Source organism: Mus caroli, unplaced genomic scaffold (assembly GCF_978045245.1).
Source record: "Mus caroli unplaced genomic scaffold, Mus_caroli_1 scaffold_15, whole genome shotgun sequence".
Lineage (NCBI taxonomy): Eukaryota > Metazoa > Chordata > Mammalia > Rodentia > Muridae > Mus > Mus caroli.
Window position 1 is genome coordinate 28,162,512 of NW_028227270.1, and position 19,777 is coordinate 28,182,288.

Below are 19,777 nucleotides of genomic sequence, written 5' to 3' on the forward strand. Positions count from 1 at the left end.
CTCTAGTGGGGGGAGCTTTTTTAAGACTATAACGAAAATGGTTAAGATTTTATGAAGTTCTGATACAGTGATAGTTTCACTTGATCGAAGTTCATTAAACCATTTTACAAACATCTCTTGTGTTTTGTTTTACTCTTCAGTCAGGATCTCTCTCTATAGCTTTAGCTAGCCTAGACCTTACCATGTTTTTGGACCAGGCAGGCCTTGAACTCACAGAGATCTGCCTCCCTCTGTCTTTTAAGCAGTGGGATCAAAGGTGTGTATGCCACCACAACTGGTTCCCTTGTGTTTTTGCAGTAGATCATTGTTTTAATATCATTACAATCATTGAAGTATATTAGAAAACAGTTTTGAAATCTCTGGGTTTTGATTAACTTCCTTATCTCTAGAGGATTGTTTAGGCTATGGGGGTGGGGGTGTGAGCCTAGAATGCTACTGGTTAACTTTCTTAGGAATGGTTCTGTTTTGAAGTCTGTCAGGTAAGTTTAACTTAAGGGTCAGAATTCCTGAGAGAACCTGACTAGTATTTTATTTTAGGACTCCAGAAGAATGACTGTTTCTCAGAGGCAGGCTGATCTCTGAGTTCAGGGCCAGCCAGGTCTAGAGTTCCAAGACAGCAAGGCTACAATACACAGTGAGACCCTTTCTCAATAAAATAATACATGGAAGTTAATACTTATTTTGCATTTGAATATACTGAATTAGATATGTACCCTAGAATTTTTGGCTAAGAAAATTTTAAGCCAAGAATTATCTGGTTTTAATGTTGTAGAGTAGTTCTGTATACCATATCCTCTTTTGACTTCTACTTAGTTGGATTTGATCATGTAATGGGATAGAAATAAAAGTGAGAGCTTATTACCGACATTTCTGAATCTTTTAAGTCTGAATGCAGACATATAGGACTTGTTTGGGTCCAGAAGCAAAACCCAGCATATTGTTGATTGGAACTGGAGCCACCGTGTTGGTAGTGAGGGCTGTACCTGGGTCCTCTGTAAGAGCCGTCAGAGCTCTTGACCACGACCCCTCCGGTCTTCCTTGTTTGCTTTTAGAGATAGGTCTTCACTCCTTTGAAACTCAGGCTGTACACTTCACAGTCCATCTGCCTCAGGCCCTGAGTTCTGGGGTTTCAGGAATGTGCCACCACGGCTAGCTGTGAGACAGGGCTTTCTTGGTTTTCAGTCTTCTTTGTCTGGCCCAGGCTGAGTGTGAACTTGCTGAGGTTTCCCAGCTGGTCTCAAACTGCTGATCATCTTCGCTTAGCTTTCCAAGCCCTGGAATTTCAGGTGTGTGCCTCTCTGCATGACTTGAAATAGAACTTTTTAGTTGTAGTTTTCTAAAGTATAGATGCTTCTTTTACTTAGGTCCATAGTTTCTGTATTCCAAAATACGATATGTCAAACAAAATTCATTATGCGGACCACTTAATGACATTTTTTTCATAAACTTGGTGAAAAAGATTGTTTGTGAATGAGCAGTTTGTTCAGGGAAGCAGAGAAAAGGGAACCAAGTCTTAGCCATCCCTTCCCTCTGAGCAGTGTAATTCAGGTACAGGTCAGCAGTTACTGTAAAGAAATAACAACCAACTGTCCCCCAAACCCCCTAGCAGGAAGTGTAGACTTGGTGGAGGAAGTGGAGAGACTTATTTCCTATGGGAAATACTTTGTCTCTGGTACAAATTAGAGTTAGGCATTTGGAGTGAGGTTTTTTTTTTCAGAATTGAAAAACCAAGGAACAAAATTTATATGCGTAAGTTTTAGTTTCTTTTTAGGCTCCTCCAGCCCCCTTTCTAACTCTTAGAATTTTTCAAATTCTCTAATTTTTTTTTTTTTTTGTAATTCATTTAACTGTCTAGGTATTACGCACATAGTATATACACACATGAAACTTGTATTAATATGCAAATTCATAACAAATATATACAAAACCAAAAAGTATGGTAGATTTATTTTTAGCTTTTTTTCTTTTTCCCCCCCTCCTATTTAATTTTTTTTTTTCCAAGACAGGTTTTCTCTGTAGCTCTGGCTTTCCTAGAATTCCCTTTGTAGACCAAACTGGCTTTGAACTCAGAGGTCTTCCTGCCTCTGCCTCCCGAGTGCTGTAATTAAAGGCACATACCACCACACCCAGCTATTTTTAGTTTTTGAGAATTCTTCACACTGATTTCGAGAATGCATGGACCAGTTTGTAACCCCACAGTGAATGACTGAGGGTTCCTTTTCCCCCACAACCCCTCCAGCTTTTTTTACTCTTTGTCTTGTTGACCTTTGCCTTTCTGACTGAGATAAGATAGCTCAAAGTTGTTTGGATTTGCGGTTCTTTTTTCTTTTTTCTTTTTCTTTTTTTTTTTTTTTTTTTTTTTGGTTTTTCGAGACAGGGTTTCTCTGTGTAGTCCTGGCTGTCCTGGAACTCACTTTGTAGACCAGGCTGGCCTCGAACTCAGAAATCTGCCTGCCTCTGCCTCCCAAGTGCTGGGATTAAAGGCGTGTGCACCACCACGCCTGGCTGCATTTCTTAATTATTATCGTAAGATCATCTTTCTGCTCTGACTGAACTGTCAACTTCCCTTTTCTATCCTTCTGGGAATTTACCCTAGTCTGGGTTTTCTTTTGAGACAGTCTCATGATGCTGCCCTAGCTAGCTTGAAACTTATAACTAGGCTGGCCTTGAACTCTTGAGGATCCATTTGGCTCTGTATCACCAGTGGCTGAAAACAGGTTTGCACCTCCCACCTTAGTCTCCTGAATGCTGGGACTACTAGTGTATGTCACCTTGCCTCACCTTTCTCTTCTTACCCTCCATATACACAAATATTTTCATTTTTCCTATAGACAGGGATTTCAGAACATTTTACTTAAGCTTTAAAAAGTTAAAGGGATTAATTTGTGTCTTGTGGCTTCCACTGTTGCTATTAGAAAGTCCAGAGACATTTTTGATCCCCAGCTTCTTAATATTTCCTCCTCTGGAATATTAATAAATTGTTTTTCTCTGGATATTCTGAAATTTCATCTGTGCGTATATGTAATTTTTAGTCCAGGACAATTTTTTATTTGTTCAGTGATTTTCATCTTTGTGTGTTTTTCTGTTTTTCATGAACTTTGCTGAAATGATAGCATACTTGGGTTTTCTAGGCTTTTATCATTATCGTCATTCTTCTTTTTTGTTCATTGTTATAGTTTTTGCATATTTTCTTTTTTTTCCTCCCTCTTTGGTGATCTGTGATATGTTATTTTAGGCATGAGCCTAAATGGAAGATAGTGTACTTGGCAGCCATTAGCATTTCTTGTAGATAAGCTAGTAAGTTATTCTCTTTTTCATGGCAGACCCTTTTACTGTGTTATATCATTTTGCTTATTGTTATATTGTACACAGTTCCACAGCTAAGAGTTTTCTAATTGCCTATTTTAAGAAGGTGGCCAGGGAGCATCATTGTTACTTCAGTTGGTTTTTGTATGCTGCCTTACCTACACCTTTGCTGGATCAGTCATTGAAAAAATTTTTTAAAAGGACCGTTTAGTATCTTACTAGGTTAGTGAGGTGCTCTGTCCTCTATAGTGTTTCTTCCTCTGTGAACAAGACTATGTCATTGTGTCTTTTATGCATAGACATTGAGAAGAATCTTGGAAATGTATAAATTGGTAGGTGACATACTTTCCTCATTGCTTCAGATATCTAAAGTACCACAGCCTAGTCAGGTCCTCACATGATAGCTTGCAGCTTCTTATGAGTTATGTTGTGAATAAATGTAACAATCTGAGCAGCTTAATTAAATTTCTTGAATGATTTGTTGCTAGAATAGTGGTGATAAAAGATTTGTTGCTACTTAGGTAAACTTACTAGAGTAAATTCACCAGAAAATTTGAAACATGCATAATATTAAAAGCATTTGAATGTGGTTTAGATTTTGAATAACTCAGTGATTTGTTACCTATAGTAGAACGTAAGGCCTATTTAAACTATCAGAAATAACTTTGCAAATGAAACGACTAACTTGATAGCTGATTATTTTAGGTAGAAGATACTTATCAAGCAGTTCTGAATCTTGAAGCTATAATAATGCAGTTTTATCCTTTTGAATTATAGGTGGAAGAATACATGTTTACCTTTAGTGAACACGAGCATGTTCCCAAACTCAATCTTGGGTCGTCCACCCTTCACTCCAACCCACCAACAGCATAATAACTTCTTTGCTCTCTCACCAACTCTTTATTCACACCAGCAACTTATAGATGCACAATTCAACTTTCAAAATGTAGAGTAAGTATGGTGTTCTATTGAACCAGGTCATTAAGTTGTTTTCTCTTTGATATAAAATTTTGTGTTCAGTATTTGAAAATAGAGAAATTATCATTATTTATTTTTTAAAGATTTATTTATTTTATGTATATGAGTACACTGTTACTCTCTTCAGACAGAAGAGGGCTTTGGATCCCCATTACAGATGGTTGTGGTGGCTGGGAATTGAACTCCGGACCTCTGGAGGAGCAGTCAGTGTTCTTAACCACTGAGCCATCTCTCTAGCCCTGAAAAAATATTATTAAACCTTGGGGGTTTTTGTTTGTGTTGTTTTTTGACTAGTAAAGTATTTAGTTTGTGTGGAATTTTTGGTTCTAAGGAAAAATATTCATATTACTATTGTTCTTTGCTTTTGGTAGCTTGTCTAGAGCTGTGTCCTTACAGCCCCTGACATATGGAACTGTCAGTCCAATACAGACCTCAACATCCCCATTATTTCGAGGAAGGAAGTAAGTATTTCTCGAGTGTTTTAGAAGAAATGTTATAGTCCTAAGAACTATGTAGCAGTTTTATAAAATTATGGACAGTGTAGCCTATTCGTTTCTTTGTACAAAAGCTGAAGGATGGAGACACGGATGGTATAGCTGGAATTTGAAATGTAGCTTTCTGCTTCTAGAACCGAGTTTCTATGAACAAGTTTCTATGATGAACATTCCAAGTTTTCTGGATTGTCATTGGAAAAGTTATATACTGGTTCTAAGACCATTGACTTCATTAGTTCTATTTGTGTATTTTTGAAATTGCCTTAGTAGCCATGAGTAAATAAGTTCCATTAGTTCATAGTTACAGATTTTTTAAAAATTAATATTTTAATTGGAGATACTCAGTGTGTATGCTGTAATTACTTTCAGTATTAAAAATAACAAATGAACATTTATGTGTTTAGCCCTTATATACTTTTACTTATGAGTAGGAGTTCTTTTTTTTTTTTTTTTTTTTTTTTTTGGTTTTTCGAGACAAGGTTTCTCTGTGTAGCTCTGGCTGTCCTGGAGCTCACTTTGTAGACCAGGCTAGCCTCGAACTCAGAAATCTGCTTGCCTCTGCCTCCCGAGTGCTGGGATTAAAGGCGTGCGCCACCACGCCCGGCTTGGAAGGCATTTCTTGTGCAGAAAGTAAATAGTAAAAGTCCACTAGGGAGTTTACAATGCTGCCTTTAAAACCAAGGAGCTACCGTGTTGTTGTTATCTGTTTCCACGTATTATGTATGCATCTCTGGTCAGGAAGCTGTGACTTTAGTCACTAAGGTATATTTGCTTGTTTTCAGGAGAATAAGCGATGAAAAAGCTTTTCCTCTTGATGGTAAACGGCAGCGTTTCCATTCACCCCACCAAGAGCCAACTATAATCAACCAGCTAGTGCCTTTATCAGGTGACAGAAGATATTCCATGCCACCGTTGTTTCACACGCACTATATACCAGATATAGTCAGATGTGTTCCACCTCTTCGAGAAATTCCACTCTTAGAACCTCGAGAAATCACACTGCCTGAGGCCAAAGATAAGGTAATTTTAATACAGCTGTTTGTTTTGCCTTTTGAAGTTTCATATAAAGAATGTATTTAAAAGGATCGGGAGTACCTGATTTTCTACATTTATTTTCTTTCTGAATATCACTGATTTTCCTGTCATGAGTATACCTGTCAGGATCAGATTTTTTTATTTTTTAACTTACAAAATTTGGGATTAGAACCTAAGACATTTGATTTGTTAGTCTCTTGCATCCTGTTGTTTTTTGAATGAATGACTAAATGACTTGGTGGTGGTGGTGTTTTTGAGACAAGGTTTCTTTGTAGCTCTGGTGGTCCTAGAATTTACTCTGTAGAGCAAACTGGTCTAGATAGAATTCACTAAGATTTGCCTGTGTCTGTGTCCCAAGTGCTCAGATGAAAGGTGTGTACCACTACACCCAATACAACATCTTACTATAGAAAAACATGGCCATTCCTATGGAGATTGTAATAAAATGGTAAAAAGCATTGGTTTTTTTTTTTTTTTTGATGTTCTCCGGGGAAATAACATTTAAATGGTGTGACCAAGAAAGATTTATCAGAAAGATGAGTAAAAGTTATTTTGGTTAAGTGGAAGAATTTGCTCCTCCTTGGAAAATGATGTGAACATTGGGAACAAGGAGTTGTTTAATATCCCATGGTAGAAGAATGTTGCTTTCCTCAGCTACATTAGTGAAAGTTAAGAAGCACTTGTAGGTAGTGGGGAAAGGTGCACAACGTCTGTCATCCTTTTGTTCTCTGAGTGCTACTGTAAACTTCCTCTCCCTGACTGCCTTACTCCTTTTCTTTAGAGTCTTGCTGTGTAGTTCAAGCTGGCCTTAGATTGAAATTCACCCTTTTAAAATGTACAGATCAGTAGATTTTACTAAGGTCATAAAGTTGTGCAGTTACCTATTTCCAAAACATATTCTCTACTCCCATGAAAACTTAATACTTCAACCATGTTCACTTTCCTTCCCACTTCCTGTAAATAGAACCATGTGACCTATGGCCATTTGTGCCTATGTTCTTTCATTTCATGTAATGGTTTTAGGGTTTATCAGTGTGGATTTGTTTTTGTTTTGAGACTACTTGCCATGTAGTTTAGGCTGGTCTTGAACACACTAGCCTCCTGCCTCAGCTTCACTGAGTGTTGGAATTGCATTTTTTCGGTTGAATAATATTTTATTGTGTAGATATATACTATATTTTGCTAACATTCCTCAAGTGATGGACTTTTAGGTTTCTTACTCTGGCTGTTAATAATGGTGCTGTAAATGTCTTGAATACAGAATTTTGAGTGGATATGTGTTTTCGCTCTTGATATGTACACAGAAGTGAAATTGTTGGGTAATATGGTTAAAATATGTTCAACCATTTAGGAAGATTTATTTATTATTATTCATAAGTACACTTTAGCTGTCTTCAGACACATGAGAAGAGGGCATCAGATCTCATTACAAGTGGTTGTGAACTACCATGTGGTTGCTGGGATTTGAACTCAGGACCTTCGGGAGAGCAGTCACTGCTCTTACTCACAGAGCTATCTCACCAGCCCCCCCCTTTTTTTTTAAAGATTTATTTGCTATATTTATATGAGTACACTAGAAGAGGGCATCAGATTCTATTACAGATGGTTGTGAGCCACCATGTAGTTGCTGGGAATTAAACTCAGAACCTCTGGAAGAGCAGTCAGTGCTCTTTACTGCTGAGCCATCTCTCCAGTCCCTCAAGGTTTATCCTCTTATTGGAGGATATTGGAGCCTTATTGGAGGCTCTTTATTGGAGCCTTCTGGTATAACAGTGGTTTCAGTTTTCATTCCTTAATGTATGGTGATACTAAGCATCTTTTTTTTTTTTTTTTTTTTTTTGACACAGGGTTTCTCTGTGTAGCCCTGGCTGTCCTGGAACTCACTTTGTAGACTAGGCTGGCCTTGAACTCGGAAATCCGCCTGCCTCTGCCTCCCAAGTGCTAGGATCAAAGGCGTGCGCCACCACCGCCTGGCTTAGCATCTCATTTTTTACTTGGTGGACATTTGTGTGTTCCTTGGAGGAGGTGTCCATTAAGATTCTTTGTCCAGATTTTAGTAGATTGTCTTTTTATTACTGAACTGTAAGAATTATTTTTATATATTCTAAGTAGTAGCTCTTACCAGATAGATGATTTGCAAATGTTTTGTCTTTCTGTGATTGTATTTTTAGATTTATTTTGATGTCTTCTAAAGCACAAAAATTATTCATTTTTTGGTGGTTAAGTTTATTAGTTTTTCTTTGGTTGATTTCTTTGGCTATTAGTGTTGAATCTCAGAAACCATCTTTCAGTACAGTATCTTGAATATTGATGCCCATGTATTGAGGTACAAAATCGCAATGTACCATCCATCCACCCACCCACCCACCCACCTACTTACCTACCTACCTATCAACAGTGTCTTATTATGTAGCTCTAGCTAGCCTGAAACTTGATAAATAGACCAGGCTTTCCTTGAAGTCACATAATTCTCCTGAGTGTTAGAATGTGCTCTAAGAATTTTTACTTTTATTCCTTATATTTAGGACTTTGATCCATTTGTAATTAATTTATATATATGGTAGGAAGTAGGCTCCATCTGTGTTTTCCAATGGCTGGTTCATCTGCCCCAATACTTTATCCCTTCTATGCCACCAGTTTCCTTATTATGAAGTAGGAACAAGCAGACAAAAATCAATGAGAAAGATGAGAAAGCAAAATGAAAATACCAATGTGGGGTGCTGTGCTGCTTTCCCCTCATCCCTTCATTCTTTCTTTGTTTTACTTTCTAAATTTAACTCTTGATACCATATTGTGAAAGCCTATGTTATAAGGCAAATGCAGTGAATTCTCTGAATGTAGTTACTATATATGGATTTTAAACGTATGCATGCTAGTAGGACATTTAAAAATGGGTTTATTATGCATAGATATTGGAATAATTTTGGATATATTTATGTTTGTATTAGGCTAATAGGGCAAACCAAAGAACTTACTTTTACATGTAGCCTAGGCATACGTTGATTATTTGTAAATTTGATAAAGTATAATTCATTTTAGTTGTTAATAAATCATATAAGATAAGATTCCATATCTGTTTTGCTTAGTCATATAAAAAAATTTCTCACAAATGTACTATCTTTGGAACTAAGGTGTTTCCCCCAGAAAAGTAAAGATAGATTTTGTAGTTGAACCTATTTCTTTGAGTGATAACTTTATTTTTGCCTTTTTGTGAGGAAAAAGAAGGAAAGCGGTTCTGTTTGTTCTTGTAAGTGACAAGTTTTGGAGATAGGATCTCCCTGTGTAGCATAGCTGGTTTTGAACTCATGCTCCTCCTGGTTCTGCTTTCTCAAAGCTCAGATTACAGGTGTGTGCTATCATGCCTAGCTTAAATGCTGCTCACTCTTCCAGGAAACAGCTGTTTACCAGTGTCACTGCTCTGTTGATAGTTCTCATGTTATATTTATTCTTTCAACATCCTAGTGGCATATAGCTATGGTACTAAATTTGATTAAGTTCAGAGAGTTAAATAGTTAGCTTGAAGTCTTACCTATTAAGTGTTAAAACCAAGATTTGACCTGTGTCTTTAGAAATGCAGAGAGGAGGAGTTTAATATGCTTAGAGTCAAAAATAGGGAGATCCCATTGTGAGACCCGGCTGTAATATCACATGATCTGTGACAGTAATTACTAATAATTTTACTGAGTGACTATTGTTGCTAGCAGTGTGATCACCAATTACATGTTACTCCTATAAAGTGTATAGTGAATACAGTATTTAATGTGAGTTAATTAGGCAGTCATTTGAGTCCTTGAATGTGTAATCAAATGACATTGAAAGTTTTTGAAAAGATCAAATAACACTGTGAATTTATATTTTTTGGATGATAATTTTTTGCAGAATAGAGTTGTTTAGAATGAGGTGGCCTTGAAGGTGAACTGTCATCTTAGGTTGTTAATGTATCTGGATAAGAGATACTGCAGCATTAAGTTGTAACAGATGGCAGGGAAAATGATATGTGTTATAGTGCATAAGGATTATGGATAGATAGGACTCTGCTTTGTGGCTCAGGGGGGCTTCAAATTCACAGCCCTCCAGCCTTAGCTTCCTGAGTGCTGGGATTACAAATATGCACCATTTTGGCTCACATATAACCACAGTAAATTTCATTTCAGCATTGTTATAGTTTCCTCATTGTGTTATGCAACAGATACTCTACCCACTGTGATGACTGGGGTTACTTGCTTCTACTTCAATTAGCAAGCATTGTTTTTTTGTTTTTTTTGTTTTTTTTTTAAGACCAGATAACAAATATTCTAAGCAGTCAAGCTATTTGGGCTATTTGCTTTTTTCCCTCCAGTTAATAAAATGTGAAAATAATTTAACTTGTTCATATATTACAGACTGGAAGCTGTATTTGGCCTGCGGGTTCTAGTTTATCAACCTTCCAGATAAATAAAATCTAATCTTTATGTGATATTAAAACTTTTATACTAGCCATTTTTACTGAATTTATTACAAACTTGGGTGCCTGTATCTTCTTGTTATAGCAAATAGCAAACTATGTACATAAAATGTAATCAATACTGTAAGTCTTTCAGCTTTAACCATTCCAATATTATACTAGTATAATATGCCAACTGATCATATCCTATGACCAATCTTAGTTTAGTCCATACTTCTCCCTCTTTTTAGTTTTGGGTTAGGTTCTGGTTGTCATGTGTTAGTCATGAACATATGTTTATTTCTCTTTTTTCCTTGACAGTACTGCTGTATCTCTTTAGCTTCTTTTTTCTCCTCCGACTGTTCTTGATCTTTCACTTTTCCAAAACACATTTTCTAATTTCTAGAAAGAAGCCTTCTGCTTTTTAAAAAATTACTATATCTACATATCCTCTCAGGAGAATTGATATATCTACCAGTAGTTTTGTTAGTATGGCATATTTTATTTTTGTTTTGAGATAGGGCATCACTCTGTAGACCCTACTGACCTCAAACTCATATCACTTCTGCCTCCCAAGTGCTGGGAGGACAGACCTTGAGCATACCAGACTTACTCCTCACATACTCAGATGTCTCTCATGTCAGTATTTGTGAATTCCAGTCTATATGTTCTGCATAACTTTTGAAAAATAGATTTATCAATAATTTCATATACTTTGCTGCTGTCATAAATTTTTTCTAAAATAAAATTTTTAGTGTTCATATGTATGATTTAAATTGTTATCTTCCCAGTGAATTAAAATGAGAAAAGGCCTTTAAAAATGTTAAAATGTCCTCATGTCTCCATGGAAATGTGCTTTATCTTAGCAATGTTTCTCTGTTCATTCTTTTCTTAGAAAAACATTATGGAAATTATTTCACATCTTTTTCAGGTATTATTCTCAAACCTCTTTTTTTTTTAATTCTTTTAAATTTTATTCCTTTTCTTCCTGAGATTTTAGTTTTTAGTTCTCTCTTTCTCTTCTCTTTCTCCACCCCCTTTCTCTCTCTCTCTCTCTCTCTCTCTCTCTCTCTCTTTCTCTCTCTCAGTCAATGTGTGTGTGTGTGTGTTTGATTAAGATGGCTACTTCTGTGCTGCTTTGAGATGGAGAAAGTTGGGCAGGTCAGCCTCACAACTCCAGGCTCTGTCTCTGTTTCACTTCTTTGTCTAGAGCAGGAACTTTGGTTTTTCTATCACTGGTGCTTTAGATCAGATATTCCCAGGGGACAGGTAACCTTATGTCCTGTAGGATGGTTAGTGGTATCCCTTGTCTTTTGAGGCTAGTTACATAACTCTGCCCCTGTTACGGTAACCAAAATAGTTCCCAAACATTATCAAATACGTTCAGTACTCAGAATCATTCTAGACCTTTCCTCTGTTTCTCATGGCTTTGCTCTGTTTAGATTTCAGTGCCTGACAAGTTTTTGATTGTTATACAAGGGACTTTCCTTTAAAGTCCTTGAACTTTCAAAGGACTTCTTGCATTTGCTTTTAAATTATAGCTTGAGAAGGTTTCTACTAGAATTGTATACTACATCAATTGTATTCTACATCAACAGTGAACCTTTAGTTTGGAGGGAAAGAAACAAAAAGCAGTAGTAGCTAGAGACCATTTGATCTCTGAGTATTGGATTCAAGGGCTGTCCTAGCGCTGTTTCCCTTTCCTTCTGTTCACTGTTTTGATACTGTGGCAATCTGGTGTTAGAGTTTGACCTTTACAGGTCAGAAAGGGGTTCATGGAGGAAACTCAGTCGTTTATGTGTATTTGTTGCCAGTGTTTGGTTTTGGTTTAGTTTAATCTACTTTATTCTCCTGGTTGTTCTGTCTCTTTTTGTGGGGCAAGTATTTACAGATTTTTTTTTTTTAAAAAATCATGGCAGTTTCATGGTCAAGTTGTCAACAGCTCTCTGAATATGATATTAAAAAAAAATAACATCTTAAATGAGACTTTTGGCTGGTTATAAATAGACTATGGGGAGGCCAAAGAAGGAGAAGCTGAAAAACAAAGAGATTAAGAATTGATGGAGTTGCTTGTGCTCCTGAGGCACAGCAGGATTGGATATAAAAGTATTGGTAGAGGGAATAGATTTGAACAGAGCAAGAAGGAAATAGGTGAGATTTCCTTCAGTAATATTAATTTGTAAGTCTAAGCAAGATGAAGAATTGAATCTGGTATTTTTAATTTTCTTAGGTTTTTCCCTTTTTTCTTTGAGACAGGGTCTCATGTAGCCTAGGCTGTTCTGGAATTCCCTATGAAGCAAAGGATGGCCTTGAACTCCTGATCCTCCTACCTTCATCTTCTGAGTGCTGGGATTTGCAGATGTGCACAACTACGCTTGGCTTTTCTTAGAAAATTTTAATGTGAGCTTATCTGCAAGAGAAAGTAAGTTTAGGGGCCTTGAAGAAGGCAGTAAACATTTTGGAATGGAGTAGTGACAAGTGGGAACAGTATTAACCAGAGACATCAGAATAAAGGCTAAGGATACGAAGCTAGGCCAACCCTTACACCATACATTTGAAAGACTCTACTTTCTAAAAAGCTTAGTTTTGTCTTTCTGTATATGTTAGATTTAAATTTTAGAGAGAAGGTAGTGTTGTATTGCCTTCAGGTAGAGATTTTGCAGCACAGGAATTAGAGCATGAGGGATAATCTTGCTAGTCCATGATATAACAGAGGAGTTCAGAGATGCATTCTGGGATAGTGGATGTATAGGGAAGGACATCAGGATCACTTAGGTGCTGATGGGTTGGGAGAAAAAGGAGGTCTCAAGGAATTCCTCACTAGGTCTAGAGAAGATATTTTCGAGGTAGGGGTGATAAGAAAATGAGTTGAACAGGGAATTAGAGTATACCAGTGAAAGATATTATAGTAAAAAAAATTCAGAAGACTATGTTGTGATACATGTAGCTCAGTACATATAAGGGTATCACTTACCGTCCTATCATCCTATGTGACAGGGAGAGTTGGTGTGAAGGGATAATGTTAACTACGTAGGTGCCTAAACAAAGGAAGATCAGCAGAGGCCAACCTCATCTCAAGACATCAGGGTTCCAAGAAAGCTATGAAAGGTAGAGGATAGTTTATGTGAATATAAAAGACCGGGGACTTCCTAAAATCTGTTCCATGCAGTATTATTCCACAGTGTGACTGTTAGAGGTTGAGCAAACTTCTCGAAAGGGACCTGTAGTGAATATTTTAGAATATGTCATGTGTATATGGTTCCTGTTGCATATTCTTACTTTTTCATATTCTTATTCACTTGGTTTCCTGACTCTTAAAAGCATACAATTTTATCCTCTTTTCATGGTGCACATAAAAGCAGACAGTGATGGAAGGGTTTTGGTTTGATGAGCCATAATGATACTCCTTATGAGTTATCTGACTACTCTTCTGTCACTTACATAGCATTTTATTTTATAAAATATACGTATAGTTTTCCAGGCCATTCTTTGTATTTGAATAACAGTAGCTTTGAATCAGAAAGTATTAAGAAGATAATATGTATTTACTTTTAAAATCCTGTCAGTATTAATTTATATTGCTTAGTCCAGTAGTTATAAGTTTCTGAACAAATGTTTTGCTTTTGTTTTCTTTTGTGGTGTATTCAAGTTGAGTCAGCAGATACTAGAGTTGTTTGAAACTTGTCAGCAGCAAGCAAGTGACTTGAAGAAGAAAGAACTCTGTAGAGCACAGCTGCAGAGAGAGATCCAGCTGCTCTTCCCACGTACGTCTGCCTTCTCTGCCTTCTCGCCTTTGCTCTCTGTGTGACCTGTTTATACCTGCACAATTTCTTACAGTGGCTTTCTTCTGCTCCTCTAGAAAGCAGACTTTTTCTGGTTGGATCATCTTTGAATGGATTTGGTGCCCGAAGCAGTGATGGCGATTTATGCTTAGTTGTTAAAGAAGAACCAGTAAGTGATGAGACATGATTAAAAGTCATTTATTATGATATACCAGTAAAGGAGTAGACCTTGGTTTATGTTAATTATTTGAATTTTCTGTTTACTCTAGTTCCAGAAAGACCTCTTCCCCTGCCCCACACATGTAAGGCACCACTAGCATGGTGTGCATGAGAACAGCTCTAGCAGTAATTGGTTTTGAGCTGTTGATTTGAGCTAGCTCTTCTTTGGTTTTTCAAGCGACACCTCTTAGTATGAAATATCACCCGGTTGAGTGTTTATCAGGATGCTGTATGTAAAGCAAAGCATGTAGTAGTATTTATCTTCTTGATATTTTTCCTTTCCTTTGGATTCTTAGTGGTTCCCTTTTTAAATCTTAATTCCATCCCCCTTGAAAATGCTGTGGGCTTTGAGTTTTTCTGGGGGTGAGGGATGAGGCTTCAGTGAAGTTTAGACTATTGTGATTTATTAACCTTAACAACTTTTGCTTTTATTTTTATTAACAACCATTTGTGTTATTTAGGATTATATTTATTTTAATTTCTTGTTAACTGATCTTTTGAATATATCTTAGTACTATCATAATAGGTATTCAGTAGACTTACTCAACACAGCCTCTTGTAGTTGCTGAGATATGGAATATGGATATGAAAGACAGCATTGAGGGTTGACTTTTGTAGTGTATATTCTGAAAAGTAACTTGAAAGAAAAATACATGCTTCGCTGTTTGTGTTTTGTTATTGTGTTACTTTTAAGAAAAAAAAAATCAAACTCCAAGCTAAGAAAAATAATGAAAAAACACTTTAACTTTTCAGTGTTTTTTCCAGGTAAATCAGAAGACTGAAGCACGACATATACTCACCTTAGTCCATAAGCACTTCTGTACTAGACTGTGTAAGTCTCATACGCCTTCTCATGGTACTATTATTTAAATTGGTCACTTAATTGTTCTGGTAAGAATTGTTTATTTTCTGATGAGAATAGATATAATGTGGGTTGTTTTCTTCCAACTAAATTTTTTTAAACTTCTTTTGTTTTCCTTTTTAAGATAGGGTCTTGGTATCCATATCTATGTCTATATCTATATCTGTATCCTAGGGTATCCTTGAACTTATGTTTCTCCTGCCTCAGCCTGAGTTCTGGAGTGATAGGTGTGTATCACCTATCTTTTGTCTTCTTTTAACTTTTGGCTTTTAGCTTTTGTTTTAAAAGCATAATTCAGCAAATCATTGAATTTACTTGAAAAGTATTCTATTGAAGGCATCTTAAGATTTTAATATATATAAGCTTCTTTTTTCTCAAAAGGTTTTAGATGCTTAGGAAGGTAGGCATGAAAGAACAGCTAGCTGTAATGAAAGTATGTGAGTAGCCAAAAACCAACAAACAAACAAACAAAAAAAATAGAAATAGTGTTACAGGTGTGTTACAGCTCTTAGGGGAAGGGTATCCTGGCAATTGGGAACCACAGAGTACCACAAAGTCAAGATGCACAACAATCCTCATACAAGAGGTTTATTGGGAGAAACATAGGAGGGTGGCTGCCTCTTCTTGGGAGCAACTGGGTGTCAAGGAGCTGGGTCCAGCCATCATGGCCTTTAGAGTATTCTGGGGGTTGGGGACTGGTGGATTGAGGTCTCCTCGGCCTGGCCATTTGTGTGCCTTGAGGGGCTTACAATAATTGTAAGGGACGAACTTTATCTATTTTGCAATAGTACACATCTTTACTTATATTACAACTGTGAGCTCTAAACATGAGGCTTAAATGTATTACTCCCAAAGAAAGCAAAATTGTTGATTTAGGACATTTAATTGTAAGATTTTACTCTTAAATGAACTCACTAAATTTTAGCCTATACTAATCTGTCATATACTTTACTTTGAATTTCAATCGAATGTTAAAGAATTTTGTGATGCTGGAGAGATTTTTGTCCATCACTTTAAACAGATACTTATTTATGTACAAGGCTATGAATTGGGAAATATAAAGTCAAGTAACAAGTCACTGTCCTTGAATAGTTTAGATCTGCTGTAGGAAAAATTAAGTTATTCATTGGAGTTGATATGTTATTTCACCTATAAAGGAATAATTCATACTGTCAGTGGATTTTTTAATCATTCCTACCATGGTAAGCCTAATAAACAGGGGTCTGGGGTAAAGCTTAATAGATGAAGTGCCCGCTGTATAAACATCAGGACCTGAGTTCAAATCTCTAGTACCCATGTAAAACATGCTGCATGTAGTAGTTTATATCTGTAACCCAGCATTGGGGTCAGGAGTGGCATAGAGACAGGAGGATCTTGGCTATGACCACCCATTCTGTCCAGTTATTGGGCATAAGATTTTACTGACTTTTTTTTTTTTTTTTTTTTGAGACAGGGTTTCTCTGTGTAGCCCTGGCTGTCCTGGAACTCCCTCTGTAGACCAGGCTGGCCTTGAACTCAGAAATTCGCCTGCCTCTGCCTCCCAAGTGCCAGGGTTAAAGGTGTGCACCACCACGCCCGACTGACATTTATTTTTAATCTTAAAAAAAAGTTGGAAAAATATAGAAGAAAATTCTGGGTTGTGACCTCTGGGCTCCACACACATGGACTCACTTACATACGTACATGAAGGAAAACATGAAACTACCCTCCCTACCAAAAACATAACAATGCTTTTAGTTTTTGTTTTTAAATCCGGTTTTGTCCTTTTCTATAGTTAAAAATTAGAACATTGTTCATGTGATAAAGGTTTGCAATTTTTTTCCAAAAAAGTATTTCTCTTTTTAATTATCTGTCTGTGTTTGGGTGTGTGCACAAAAGTGCAGGTGCTGTGGAGACCAGAAGAGGGCATTGGATTTTCTGGGGCTGGAGGTGCAAGCTGTGATTAGCACTCAGATGTGGGTGAACTCAGGTCTGAACTCAGGTCCTCTGAAAGAGCGGTTTGTGCTCTTAACCTCTGCAGTTCTAATTTTCTGCAATTTACATGTATTATTTTCTACAACATATTCTTTATTCCCTTGATGAAATTAAAAATGTGTTTATATGTTTTATCCTCTTTGAGATCATACATAATTGAATCTATTCTTGGCTCACCAATTTGCGAGCATTTGAGCATTATAACTGAGATCTGTGGTTACCGTTTCTTATTATTTGTCATACCAGAATTTAGCAATTTCCTGACTTTTAGCTATTTTTGCACTCAGATTTTCCAATGAATGTCTTTATACAGATACTACTATGTACTAGATTGTGTTTTTGAAAACAAAAAAACCTTAAAGCCCTTTAAATAGTATAGGCAATTCTTTTTTTTTTTTTTTTTTGTGGTTTTTCGAGACAGGGTTTCTCTGTGTAGCCCTGGCTGTCCTGGAACTCACTCTGTAGACCAGGCTGGCCTCAAACTCAGAAATTCGCCTGTTTCTGCCTCCCAAGTGCTGGGATCAAAGGCATGCACCACCACGCCCGGCTCTTACAAGGACTTGATGTCTGTCTGTCCTCCTTTCTTTCCTCCTTTTCCTTCTCTTGATTTCCATTCCTTGCCCCTACCCCCACCCCATTTGACAGGGTCTCTCACTGTGCAGTCCATGTTTCCTGGAAGTCACTTTCCACTCTTCCTTCCTTTCTTCCTTCCCTTACAGGGTCTCACTGTGTAGCCCTGGCTTCCTAGAACTCACTTAGTGTCCTTATTCTTCACTTTCAAGGACAGTATGCTTGTTCTTAAGTTGGTTTAGTTTATTAAAATACTACTTTTAAAATTGTGCACTGGAACATTATGAATGGGAAACATTGGCAGATACTCACATTATCTTTTCTTCTTCAGCTGGCTATATTGAGAGACCTCAGCTGATTCGTGCAAAAGTGCCAATTGTGAAGTTCAGGGATAAAGTCAGGTAAATAATTACCAACCAGCCCACCCCGCTTTTTTCAGGTGCTTTAGATTAATGTTGGCTCGTCACCTAATGTGGATAGCCAAGAAATCAGTGTTACTACAGCACAGCTGCTTCTCTTCACGGTTTGAGAAATAATGTTCTAAATAATCTCTTCCTCCTCCTTCTTCCTCTCCTTCTTCTCTTCCTCTTCCTCCTTTTCTTCCTCCTCCTCCTCCTATTTTCTTCTTCTTGAGACAGTCTCGTGAATCAGGCTGGCTGTGAATTATTAGATACCTAAGGACAGCCCTGAACTTTGGATTCTTCTGCTTCCACTTCCTGAATAATGGGATTGTAGGTGTGTTCCTCTACACCCATTGTCTTTTAAATTATATTTTGAAATAATCTGAGCAGTCTTCATGCTTAACAGAATTTAGCTACTCTGCTTGAATTTTGAATATTTGGGACCATTCAATTTGGGGTTTAAAATGATTCTTTTGTACCTCAGCATAATGGTGCACACTGATTTGTGTGGGTTTGACTCCAGGCTTGGTCTAGGTTCTCAACCTTCCTAATGCTGAAGCCCTTTAATACAGTTCCTCACGTTGTGGTGACCCCAACATGGGATTGCTGCTTCATAACTGTAATTTTGCTACTGTTGTGAATTATATTTTCTGATGGTCTTGGGTTACTGCTGTGAAAGGGTAGCTTGGCCTTTAAAGTGGTTATAACTCAGAGGTTGAGAACCTCTGGTCTATACAGTGAGATCCAGGCCAATCAGGGAGGACCCAGTTTAAAATTTAAAAACTCACATAATGCATTCCCCAAAACATACCTTCTTTGGTAAAATGTGGTGTGTATTTATGTCATTGGGTTTGTTGTAATTTAGGAATCATTAAACAAATTATATTTCACTTAAAGATACAGAGAGTATAGGAATAATAGACAAAAAACTGTAAAAACAATTTCAGAAATTTAACTTTTTCTTTATATTCTCCTAGCCTGTGTTCTATTCTTAAGAATATTATATTAGAAGATATTATGTAATATTTGAATATAAAAATGTAAATGGTCCAATCAAATGTTGTAGTCATAGCAGTGGAGTTGGAGGCAGGAGGGTGATGAGTTCAAATACAGTGTGGGCTACTAGTGAGTGTCTATCTCAAAACAGATGAACAGGCAAGCAGACATAAAAAAAGCTGAGTATGGACTGATAATTTGTTGAAAAGATGTAGTATAAACTTTTTTTTTTAAGATTTATTTATTTTATGTATATGAGTACACTGTAGTTGTCTTCAGACATACCAGACGAGGGCGTCAGATCACATTGCAGATGGTTGTGAGCCACCATGTGGTTGCTGGGATTTGAACTCAGGACCTTCGGAAGAGCAATCAGTGCTCTTAACCACTGAGCCATCTCTCCAGTTCCATAAACTGTTTTTTAATTATAAGACTGTGATAAAGCAGGTTTTCTTGGTGTTTACAGTGGAATTATATGCACATGGATGCACAGGGTTAAACTCTGTTGGTTATGAAGTACATATTTAAGAGTTGTTTTCTTGCTAAAATTTCTATCTTTGTTCAAGGTGTGGCAAAAACTTGGGGCTGGTCTAATATCTATGTTCCCAACTGAGCTTGGCTAGGAGACAGTCTGCCTTCTGTTTAAAGCTTTCTCATACGGTAGAGAAATGCCCTTTTCATAGGCTAGTTAGTACTTTTTCACTGTTTAAGAATGGTCTTATGCTTAATTTTTTTTT

The 19,777-nt window shown here is 36.9% G+C and overlaps 1 protein-coding gene across 2 annotated transcripts in view; it reads left to right on the forward strand.

Moving 5' to 3' along the window:
• Positions 1-19,777, forward strand: part of Tent2 (terminal nucleotidyltransferase 2) — a 51,281-nt gene that overhangs the window by 1,914 nt on the left and 29,590 nt on the right. Inside the window, exons 2-8 of one of the 2 annotated variants that reach the window (XM_021180433.3) lie at positions 4,084-4,257; positions 4,656-4,745; positions 5,561-5,798; positions 13,886-14,000; positions 14,096-14,187; positions 14,991-15,069; positions 17,975-18,044. In XM_021180433.3, the coding sequence (XP_021036092.1) occupies positions 4,121-4,257; positions 4,656-4,745; positions 5,561-5,798; positions 13,886-14,000; positions 14,096-14,187; positions 14,991-15,069; positions 17,975-18,044 (821 nt within the window). In that variant the 5' untranslated portion in view covers positions 4,084-4,120. The remainder of the gene's footprint in view (positions 1-4,083; positions 4,258-4,655; positions 4,746-5,560; positions 5,799-13,885; positions 14,001-14,095; positions 14,188-14,990; positions 15,070-17,974; positions 18,045-19,777) is intronic. The other variant, XM_085830910.1, reaches the window with a different exon arrangement.